Raw genomic sequence first — 12,154 nt, forward strand, 5'->3', positions numbered from 1 at the left:
TGGGTGGGCCAATGCCCTCCCAGGCCGCGCACCTGCCCATTCATGAAATTGTTGCATGTGGCGTTAATATTTTTGCTCAGTACAGATATTTAGCTCACAATGAATTTCTGTAAATAGCAGCGGCACACATCTAACGGTTAGTTCTATTGCTGACAAACTACTCTCCCCTAAATGCACCTGTTTCACTACAAGATTCCATCATTCAGTGCAGCGCATGACATGTATTTTCTAAGAAGTTGTGATTCTGAAGTGTGATAAAAGGGGTAAAGATTTTATTCAAACTATATACAAGCTGTAGAAAAGATCAATATATACACTCCCCTATATATTTATTTGGACAGTTAGCCTGACCAAATCACCATCTCTTCAAAGTAAGTTACTACATATAGTCCAGTTTAACATTCTTTATGAAATACACTTTAAAATGATGTGTGATTAGAAATTATGGATGCATGTCCATTTAAAAGTGGTTAATGACAGTAGTGTGATCATTTAAATGTATATTTTATTTAGTTTAAGTTTGACACGTTTACTTTTTGAAAGTACTCATTAAAAAAGGACCAAAATATATCACAATTGATAAGTAGATACAAAAATGTCATTTCAGCCTGTGGTGCCTGGCCTTAGCCAATGAAATTGTAGACCATAAATGCAGGCATCTCGCAGTACTTTGTGGCGAACAGTTTGCCGTCTGGGGTAGGATCAGAGAAGGCTATTTCCTCCTTGGTCAGGTGGCCCCCATACATGAAGGAGTTTCTGAAATGATAGAAATACATTCTGATTAAAATGGGATATGACCTTTCCTGGTTAATCAGGAAAAACTCAATTTATACATCACTGAAACTAACACACCCTCAAACCAGTAGCTATCCACCTTTTCATTGTTGTCCTGCTGACCACATCTCTTATATTAACAACATCCATTTATCTCAAGTAAGTTAGCACTACCCAACCTGTAATAATTCCCTTACCTGACGGTGTCGAGCATCCTTGTGGCGATGCCCTTCCTACGGGCCAGGCTGAACACCCAGATACGGCTGACCCCACAGATGGCCTTCTCTGGGGTGGTAGAGCAACACCAGACCCTGTGGTGCTCCATGAAGTCTTCCTTGGTCATGTCCTTAGTCTGCTCTGGCTGCTCCAGCACTCTAAAGCCCTGGAAACAAAAGGCAAGATAGACCAATCATTCATCAGTCACTCAGCTAAATATCCCTGTAAGATAGCAATTCACTCGCCAACTACACCCAGTTGGATAGTGAGAATATCCACCGAGTGTGATTACAAAGATCTGATTGAATCTCCTCCAGAGTGCTACCCTATTGGTAGTTCCCTGTCGTAGGTGCTCTGCAATGAGGCAGCAGATGACCATCCAGTCACTGGTCCTCATGAACGTGGATCTGACAGCAGAAATGACTGTGCACTAAAGCTCACGTCTGATTCTGAGCATTTATTAGTTCATTTCTTGATAAACCATACTTCATCTTTCACATTTACGCGACCGGAAATTAACATTATCACAGGCCTTTACAGGCGCCATAGTCGGGTAAAAGACTCCTGATCCATTCCTGAAAAATCTACCATTTGTTTGGAGCGTGACACATTGGAACAGAGCGCAAAACTTTAGCAGCACAGGAGAAGAGTATTTACCTGTCGTATGTGCTCTGCAATGAGGCAGCCGACGACCATCCTGTCACTGTTCACAAACAGATAGGTTTTAGCCTGACTGGGGCAGCTGAGGGACACTTGTTGGAAACCCAACTCGTTGTCAGCAAGTTGCCTCACATCTTCAGCCTAATAATGAACATTAAACATGAGCAAGTGGGTTCAGAATTCAATTTACACCAAATGCATAAATACACACTGATGATTGATACAGTTGTGGACATAAATATTGGCACCCTTGCACTTTTCTTAAATAATTCCCTATTTTTTCTAAAATAAGCTGAAATTGAAAAACTTTAGTTCTCCACACCTTGTTATTGGATTTTCAACATTGCAGAACCAATTAAATTTTTGTAAACTTAAGTTTACAATTTTTATTTAGAAAATAAAGACAAATGGCATGGACGAAATTATTGGCACCCCAGCTAGTACCTGGTTGCACAGCCTTTGGCCAAGATAACTGCCAACAAACGCTTCTGTTCATCAATGAGCTTGCTGGACCATTCTACTGGCAATTTGGCCCACTCTTCAGTAGCAAACTGCTCTAATTCTTCAATGTTTGAGGTTGTGCCCTCCACCAACTGCTGTTTTCAGCTCTCGCCATAGTTTATAGATATGACAGAACAGTCCAGCGCTTCTTGAACCAATTCTGTGTGCTTTTGATGTGTGTTTGGGTTTGTTGTCCTGCTGGAAGACCCACAACCTTCAACAGAGAGACAGTTTTTGGACGCTGGATTGAACATTGCAATCCAAAACACCTTGATAATCTTCTGATTTCATGATGTCTTGCACATATTCAAGGCCCCCAGTACCAAAGGCAGCTAAGCAACCCCACAGCATTATCGAACCTTCCCCATGTTTGACTGTTATTTTCTTTGAATGCTTCATTTGGCTGTTGGTAAAAATAGGAACACGCCACTGCTGACCGAGGCACAAGAAGGCCTGATTGAACTTCTCAAAAACCCACCTAAACAAGCCTAAATCCTGGGAAATGTTCTGTGGACCAATTAAACAAAATTAGAGCTCTTTGGCAATACAAATCAGCGTTTTTTGATGACCAAATGAAGCATTCAATGAAAATAACACCCTCCCTACAATCAAACATGGGGGAGGTTTGATAATGCTGTGGGGTTGCTTTGCTGCCTCTGTTACTGGGGGCCATGAATGTGCACAAGGCATCATGAAATCAGCAGATGATCAGGTGTTTTGTAGTCCAATGTTCAACCCAGTGTCCAAAATATGTCTCTGTTGAAGATTGTGGGTCTTCCATTTTAGAAGAAAGGGAATTATTTAAGAAAAGTGCAAGGGTGCAAATATATTTGTCTGGATCTGCAACTATATATATATAGATATATATATATATATATACACACACATACATACATACATACACACTGTACCTTTCTGACAGCCTATTTTGGATCATCTGGTAGAACCAGAATGATTTTTCCATCCCAGAAATCTGCTACCACCCTCTCTTTCTTCCAGCCCTGGGGACGAGAAGGAAACATTGATTAAGCAACTGTCAGAAATCAAGAGTGAGAGTGGTCAGTTAAATTTTTCCCCCCACTAAACCATGGCAGCGGATTTGGCTAAGCTTTTGTGGAAAAAATAATGAGCCACTCTAAAAGCAACATCCTTAGGGCAACTTGTACACATCAGTCGGAGGGAGGAAACGCCTGGACGTACATACCACAAACTTAATACTGTCCAGAAAGCGCTTGTGGAACTGTGTGTGCTGGAAGTTGTCTTCCAGACTGTCTGCACTGTAGAGCATGCCACAGGACCCACACGTGGTGGCACCAAACTGCTTCTGGCCTGCATCCTGAGGTAAACACAGAACAGAACACAGAACATTAGCAGAGCTCACAGATGGCAGGGAGAGAGAGGTAACAGTCATCAACATTTCCATCCATTCATCTTTCTATCAAAGGATTTATTTACAATGATGAGTTGATCATCAGCCTGTTTATTAATCTCTCTCTTCTTCCTGCCACTCCTCTCTTTAGCAGCAGAGGGAATGGGCTGACCAAGGGAAGAGGGGGTGCTGCAGTTTACTGAAGAGGCCTGAGCTGCCATTCTCTGTGGCCTACAGGCAGAAAGGAGACATTATAAAATGATAAATGCATATAAACATTGATACACTCCTGTACACAGTGTGTGGAGTTACTACTACTTGACCATGTGAAAGACTGTCAATAATTTCCTCCCTGTAGGGCAGTAAACCATTCTAGCTGAAAATAAATTGAAGTGTTTTTTGCCTACCTCTTTGATGCAGATCCAAAGATTGTCCACACAGCTGAGGATTCTACAGAATCGGCTGAGGATTATATAAAGGGGAGAGAGAAATCATGAATGAAAATGAAATTTGATTTGAAGTAAAAACATATGAATGTTAATTGACCAATGACAACAACAAAAAACCTTTGACTGGAATGCTGATGCAGTTTAATGGGCTAATATCGCTGAGATCAAACACTGCATGAGAGCCTGCATCCATGATAAAGTCCTCCTACAAACAGAAAGAACAATATAATCAAATGTAGTATGGATACACTATGCTTTGCTAATTATTTTCCCACAGGATTTACAGACTGTGAGATTGAGGCTAAACGCTATTCCAGTGATATACAGCTCACCTGAGTGTTTATTTCTGGGGATGCTGAACATGTGGGAGACAAAGATATGTTTAACACAATCCTGACTTCCTTGGTCATACTGTATTTCTCTGCTATAGCTCTGGGAGACAGGGCCTCGGGTGACTCTGGACTCTTTGGCAAATCCTGGACACTGGGTGGAGACTGTGGCTCTTCCTGCAGTTTCTTCACTACAACAGCTCGTCGCTGTGGAGAGGGGGCTTTTTGATATTTTTCTTGCTTTCCCTCTGACGCAGGAACCAGGGCCTTTGTTTTCTCAAAACTCGAAGCTAGCTTGGTAGACTTCAGGGCAGACTTTTTGTACATGGAGGCTGGCTTTTTTCCTGTGCTGAAAAAGGCAGCCCCAACAAAGATCTTAGGCTTGGGCTTAGACTTTAAACCGCCGAAGGTCAAGGTGATGCCTTTTTTTGGCTCCACATGCTTTGTTCTGGTGGGTGCTTTAGGCTTTGAGGAATTGATCAGGTTTGATTTGAAGTTGAAATGTCCCTTTACGCTAGTCTTCACTCAGTGGCCACTTTCTTGACCTTGTTACTGTTAATCATCCTCTTTTTCTCAGCATCAGTCAGTATTCCATACGGATCCACAGTGGTCAGCCTTGGAGGTGATTTAGTCTCATTCAGCATCTTCCTCTCCAGTGGTGTCAGATACAAAGGTTTGCGTTTACCATAGAAGGACCCTGTTACCGCAGCAGGCTTGAATGGAGAGCCTCTCTTCTGAGCAATCTTAAGGGGAGATGGAGCAGGTGATCTCTGAGGGGTTGGGCAGTTTTCCTTCTCCTGGTGTCTGGCTGACATCTTTAGCGGAGACTGGGGCAGCCGGGGTGACCTTCCATCCATGACAGGCCTTTTGGCTGGGTGACTAAAAATGTTGTTGTAGAATAATAAGGATGTTACTCAATGTTATATGATTGATTGATTGATTAGTGACTGATTTAACACACGCCTGACTAATACACATCTTGTAACTCACCTGTCCTTCCTTGTAGTATTAGGCATCATGTTTGTAACTTCACTGGAAGAATAAGTAGCATCAGTAACGACGTAGCTAGCTAGCTACGTAAATTAAGCATTGTATAATCAGTTAACATAACAATAAATTATAATTGAAATACAAACAATGGCATTTAAACATTGAACGGTTATTGTTAAATATCTTGATGCTAAATATTTATGTGAAGACAGCAGTTTTTGCCAGCCAGCTGGCTGGTTCAATGGCTGAGTGAATAATATTTGGCGGGGTCATGGATTGGCATAAATATCCCAGCTACAACACTGTCTGGCAGACATAGCTAACGTTAGTAGGTAAGGTGATGTGATCAAACTTGCCAGCAACTTTTCACTCAAAAGTTACTAAACTAATTTTAGATTGAAGTCGCTAGATTCTAGTTTTTGACTGACAGGATTCTTATCAGTTAACTAGTTAAGCTTGCAGAGTTTTGGTGCACACAGGGGTGTATTCATTACGCTTATTCTGTTGCAAAACGTTTTGTCTGTTGCGAAACGCTTTGCAAAACGTTTTGCAACAGAAACCGTTTACTCCAAACAGGAAAGGTTTTGCAACGAAAACAAGAGTTTCTATTGGACAATTGCAGGTAGGTCCCTTGCAGTTTCGTTCCGTTTGCTCTGTTTGCAGTTCCGTTTAGTTCTTCAACGGTACACGATTTCCGTTACAAAACATAATGAATACACCCTAACAGTAGCTGACTTGCAAAAACAAAACGTCATGCCATCTAAACACTTTTGCTAACTGACTTTAATCAAATAAATTGTTTTTCACAAATACATACCAAATCAGACGTTATCCACAACGTAACAATGTTAGAAAGTTGTGGCACTGTGGCTTGCTTGCTATGTTAGTTAGCGCGCCACAACCAGCCTTCTGTTTCCCCGCGGTTCTTTTGCGGATTGTTTTGAACTGCGCGGCCACTTTGCAAAAAAGTTACGCAACATGACTTAAGCGGAAACAGTTTGTTTGTGACCACCGACGACTTCCGTGTCAACTTTCAGCACAGTTATCACAAAGATTGTGGTTATCATCTCGTTATTATGCAAATGTAGTTAATTGGCATGTTTTTAAAGTACTTCATTCATAATTCGTTTAATGGTTAAAACAGTTGCTTCGATTCATGCAGGATGGTGTTTTACTTCACTAGTGCAGGTGAGTAGCTGGCTAGTCCGCCCATAGTTACATTTACATTTTCGTCATTTAGCAGACGCTCTTATCCAGAGCGACTTACAAATTGGTGCATTCACCTTATGAAAGCCAGTGGGACAACCACTTTACAAAAAAAAATTTTTGGGGGGGGTTAGTTAACGTTAGCTCAACTGCTAACTACCTAGCCTAACTAGAGAATCGTCTTTAATCATTTTGTTAACTAGCAACGTTTGATGTCTTGTGAGAAAGCTTTCATGTCACATCTACCATCAACCAATTATGTCAATGCGGAGCTATGCGGAGCTATACTGAGCCCTCAGCATTGTTTAAAAAAAATTGGGAGGCACACAGCAATGCGGCATGGAGCTCAATTTGGCCTCTGTGTGACTGCTGTGGCCCTGCAATTGCGTCACACCCTCCATATGGAGTCTCCGACCACATTTTCGGATCAAGCATAAATTGGCTCTGACGCTTACACACAGGTGTTCGGAGCACGCTAGATAGCTAATTAGCACATGTGGTCACCGCTTGTGTTCCATCTGTTTTCCGTAAACAAGCCTGTAACATGGAGATATGGCCGTATGGGAAAACTAACCATATCAAGGTGAATATCAATTTAACCATTTGTTTTTTCAAAATAGTTTCTCACTGATATGAAAGACAAGGTCCTTATGCTTCCATAACCATACCGCAAGTGACACATGTTAATGGTAAGATTGAGCACCGGGACTCTTACCAAAACACCCAGTACAGAAGACTCCTTCGTCCAATGACTCTTATGTGTAATGGAACTGAGTCATGATCAAGGGCTAGTGTTAGCTTAACGAGCTAGCTAGCTAGCTAGGCATTAATGATGAATAATCATCATGTGTAGTGGAGGATGGAAGAGTTATTGTCCTATTCTGAGAATGGACTGTTCTGTTATCCACGCCCTACTGTGTAACTAGTAGTGTTTGAGCCAAATGATCCTATTATTTGTGTTTAATTAGCCCCAAAGCCTTGTTGATATAGCAAGTTACCTATTAACCTTTGCTTGTTTTATTTTAGTTGTTACTCCTCCCTACACTATCTACATGGGGAAAGACAAATATGAAAGTAAGTAGCTGGTCATTTCAAGTGTTGTTTTCTAGTAACAAACCAAGATTGTTGTTAGCAGCATTAAAAGTGACTACCTAGCCAGCAGATCCGACCCATTTTGCTTACAGCTGCACTAGGGTCGGACAGGCTTCCTGTGTAGAATTAGACACAGAGGAGCCTGTGCGAGATATGGCTCGGAAAACGTACTTCCATCCAGGGATGAGAAATGCATTGCCCCCCCAAAATTGTCCCATTATCTCAACTGTTATACCAAGAAGATTGAACGACTGCTAGTTTTCAAATAAACTGCTGTTTTCGACCTCAAGCTAGCTAGCAGTAGCCACAGCAGCCATTATGGAATGGCACGTCGCGTTGAACAACAAAGGAGCTGATTGGCTGACACTGCGATTCCAAAATGGTTGCTGTGGCTTCTGCTACCTAGCACGAGGACGAAAAGGGCATTTTTCCGGAAAATTAGCAGTCGCTCAAGCTCAGTGTAACAGTTGGGATAATGGGACAATTCGGAGTACAACACATTTCTCATTCCTGGATTGAGGTACGTTTTCCAAGCTATATCTCGCGCCGGCTCTGCGGTGTCTTAAGGCTTCCGCATGGTTCGGGTTGGCGAACTGAACGAGTGTGCTTGCATACTCACTTAAGACCTTGCTTGAAAATAATACTGTTTGTCCATCTTCAGACACTGTAGCCAGTATACACTTCCTCAAAATACTCAGAATTGTTACGTTAAGAAATCTGTCATTAATTGACGTTTTTGCAGAGGAGATCTTAGCCGTGCAATTTTACATCTAAGATGTTTGGTGCAGTATTTCTCAATGAAAAAATGTGCATGAAAACGAGTCATCTATCATTGAACGACGACAAACACTTCATTGAAGAATCCCTACTGTTGACCAATGACCGACGAAGGGGCGTAGACTTCGGCTCCGAACTTTGTCTTGCCTCCAGAATTTATTTTGTGAACGGACAGCCCCCAAAAAACCTTTCCGAAGACCAAAACGAACAAAAATGTCACAATGTTGTCATAATATATGCACGAACTGTTCCGACCTGTTTCGGATGGGAAGCATGCAGACGCCTTTACTCTACACAGGAAGCATGTCCAACCCTAGTTCATCTGTAAGCAAGCGGGTCGGATCTGACTACCCAGCTTACCATCTGCTGCTTTCTCACTATTAGATGAAGATCTCATCAAATATGGATGGCCTGAAGACATTTGGTGAGAAACTCATATCTATCTAACTGTAAGTCGCTCTGGATAAGAGCGTCTGCTAAATGACTGAAATGTAATGTAAATGTATCTCTTGTAACTGAAACCATGAGATACATTATTGGGATTTGACCATTTGATGAGTCTGACTGTTGGTCGTATGTATACTCCTGAGTGGCGCAGTGGTCTAAGGCACTGCATCGCAGTGCTAACTGTGCCACTAGAGATCCTGGTTCGAATCCAGGCTCTGTCGCAGCCGGCCGCGACCGGGAGACTCATGGGTGGCGCACAATTGGCCCAGCGTTGTCCAGGGTAGGGGAGGGAATGGCCGGCAGGGATGTAGCTCAGTTGATAGAGCATGGCGTTTGCAACTCCAGGGTTGTGGGTTCGATTCCCACGGGGGGCCAGTATAAAAAAATATGTATTCACTAACTGTAAGTCGCTCTGGATAAGAGCGTCTGCTAAATGACTAAAATGTTAATGTATACATTACTCTATGTAGTGTTGAAAAATGTCCACCAGGTGGCCCTAGAGCTAGGCTAATGGTGCAGTAGTCCTATATCAGCTAATAGTGCTGTGGTAATATGCATGTCATTGATTCTTTAAGTATGGATGTATTATTGCTGTTATAATAATAATTTCACTATTTCCACAGGTTTCATGTGGATAAACTCTCTTCTGCCCATGTGTACCTTAGAATGCCTAAGGGACTGACAATTGAGGATATTCCCAAGGAAGTCTTGATTGACTGTGCACTGCTTGTGAAAAACAACAGCATCCAAGGTAATACATTGAGTGGCCCGGTGAGTTTGATAAGAATAATAGAATAGTAATGTACAATCTCACAAACATCTCCAGGAAACGTTGTGATATCCGTTTATCTCAGGATGTAAAATGAACAACATCAATGTTGTCTACACACCATGGGCCAACCTAAAAAAAACAGGGGACATGGATGTAGGCCAAATAGGTTTCCATCGACACAAGGAGGTCAGTGATTTCTCTCTTCTGGCAAAATGCATCTGTGTAACTTTCAGATCTGTTAGGCTACTTTTATAGGTCTCAGCTTTCATTGTTAATATGTTTAGTTTCTATTGGTTTTCTATTTTGGTAATTTCTATGAAATGATCATTTTGACTTTGGCTACTGTTTTGTAGGTGAAGATTGTGGCAGTAGAGAAGGAAGTGAATGAGATTGTGAACAGGTTGGAGACAAAAGAGGAGCGATACCCTAATCTAGCAGCAGAGAAAGAGTCTCGAGATGGGGAGGAGAGAAACGAGAAGAAGGCCCAGATACAAGATCAGAAAAATAAGGAGAATGATGACATAAAAAATAAAAGAGAGCTGGATGAGCTCGAGTAAGTTCTCTTATCTCTATCCTATACTACTCTATCCAACCCTAGCTACTTCATCTCTCTTCGACTGTCATCCCAAAACACTGAATAGTCACTTATGTGAATGATAAACTCACGCAGTAATTGTCCCTTAACAGGAGTTATTCTTCGCTGATGATGAGTGACAATATGACAACAAATGAGGTGAGTTGATTAACATAATCTAAACGGATGTGTAGTCTGCTTCTTTCAGAAATAGACTGTCCTATTAATTGTTTATATGACAGTGTGTTGTAATATGACCATATAATTATACATTTCAGACATAATAAATCTTTTTCAGGATGGAAATGATTCTGATGACTTCATGTAAAAGGACAATATGGGACATCGGACGTACGCCACCACCTGCAAGTAAACATTGTTGGGTTGGCCCTGCACTGGTATACCAGACAGTGCTTTGACATTGGATATAGATCGATAAACTTGCTACTGTATTTTTGGAACAGTACTCGTGCCAATTTTACAAAATTTCAGGACTATCTCTGAACAGCTTGGTTTCGCTACGCTTCTTGAATTTCAAAGGATAACATTCCAACAGCGTTGATCTCTTGTGTACTGTACGTCCTCTGCTTGACTGACAAGAGGGTAACAAGAACCCCTGATTCCTCAGACAACTGCTGTCAATGATTTAGTCTTGGGACAGCTATTCCTTACATGCTCTATGATCTAATTCAGTATTGTTGCATGTTGACCTAATGATATGGATGAATATATGATCTCCTGACCAATATGTCTAGCTATGGGTGAAATGAAATGAGTATGTACATTTTATTGTTATAATTTACCTGGCCAATGCTGCAGACCTTGTCCTGGCCAGAGACTGGAGCATGTGAATTGTGTCCTTGTGAAGCCATGCATAAGAAGGTTTGTCATGGATGTTGCTTTGAAATAATTGAAAGATAGCTGACGTTATGAATAAAAATCCCCTTGTTTATCAACGCAAAGTTCCGTTTTTGTTAAAAATTTAACTGCCCAGAAGCTATGGTAATTGCCCAGTTCATTATTGAGACAATATGTTGACATACAGTGAGGGGAAAAAAGTATTTGATCCCCTGCTGATTTTGTACGTTTTTCCACTGACAAAGATATGATCAGTCTATAATTTTAATGGTAGGTTTATTTGAACAGTGAGAGATAGAATAACAACAGAAAAATCCAGAAAAACGCATGTCAAAAATTTTATAAATAGATTTGCATTTTAATGAGGGAAATAAGTATTTGACCCCTCTGCAAAACATGACTTACTACTTGGTGGCAAAACCTTTGTTGGCAATCAGAGGTCAGATGTTTCTTGTAGTTGGCACCAGGTTTGCACACATCTCAGAAGGGATTTTGTCCCACTCCTCTTTGCAGATCTTCTCCAAGTCATTAAGGTTTCGAGCCTGACGTTTGGCAACTCGAACCTTCAGCTCCCTCCACAGATTTTCTATGGGATTAAGGTCTGGAGACAGGCTAGGCCACTCCAGGACCTTAATGTGCTTCTTCTTGAGCCACTCCTTTGTTGCCTTGGCCGTGTATTTTGGGTCATTGTCATGCTGGAATACCCATCCACGACCCATTTTCAATGCCCTGGCTGAGGGAAGGAGGTTCTCACCCAAGATTTGACGGTACATGGCCCCGTCCATCGTCCCTTTTGATGCGGTGAAGTTGTCCTGTCCCCTTAGCAGAAAAACACCCCTAAAGCAATATGTTTCCACCTCCATGTTTGACAGTGGGGATGGTGTTATTGGGGTCATAGGCAGCATTCCTCCTCCTCCAAACACGGCGAGTTGAGTTGATGCCAAAGAGCTCGATTTTGGTCTCATCTGACCACAACACTTTCACCCAGTTCTCCTTTGAATCATTCAGATGTTAATTGGCAAACTTCAGACGGGCATGTATATGTGCTTTCTTGAGCAGGGGGACCTTGCGGGCGCTGCAGGATTTCAGTCCTTCACGGCGTAGTGTGTTACCAATTGTTTTCTTGGTGACTATGGTCCC

General features: G+C 41.8%; 1 protein-coding gene and 1 pseudogene across 9 annotated transcripts; one reads left to right on the forward strand and one right to left on the reverse strand.

The window, feature by feature from the left end:
• Positions 1-250: 250 nt before the first annotated feature.
• On the reverse strand, positions 251-6,089 carry LOC121552354 (annotated as a pseudogene).
• A 175-nt stretch (positions 6,090-6,264) lies between these two features.
• On the forward strand, positions 6,265-11,112 carry LOC121552355 (coiled-coil domain-containing protein 25). 9 transcript variants are annotated; one of them, XM_041865212.2, is made up of 8 exons: positions 6,280-6,476; positions 7,521-7,568; positions 8,748-8,787; positions 9,434-9,561; positions 9,665-9,768; positions 9,936-10,135; positions 10,270-10,315; positions 10,435-11,112. In XM_041865212.2, the coding sequence occupies exons 1-8, from the start codon at positions 6,452-6,454 to the stop codon at positions 10,438-10,440; spliced, it is 597 nt and encodes a 198-aa protein (XP_041721146.1). In that variant the 5' UTR covers positions 6,280-6,451; the 3' UTR covers positions 10,441-11,112. The 9 variants fall into 9 exon arrangements, with proteins under 9 accessions (XP_045067230.1, XP_041721146.1, XP_041721145.1 ...); XM_041865211.2 differs by having other exon boundaries at positions 10,455-11,112; XM_041865213.2 differs by lacking the exon at positions 6,280-6,476 and adding an exon at positions 6,917-7,077 and having other exon boundaries at positions 10,455-11,112.
• The last annotated feature ends 1,042 nt before the right edge of the window (positions 11,113-12,154 follow it).

Source organism: Coregonus clupeaformis, chromosome 36 (genome assembly GCF_020615455.1).
Source record: "Coregonus clupeaformis isolate EN_2021a chromosome 36, ASM2061545v1, whole genome shotgun sequence".
Lineage (NCBI taxonomy): Eukaryota > Metazoa > Chordata > Actinopteri > Salmoniformes > Salmonidae > Coregonus > Coregonus clupeaformis.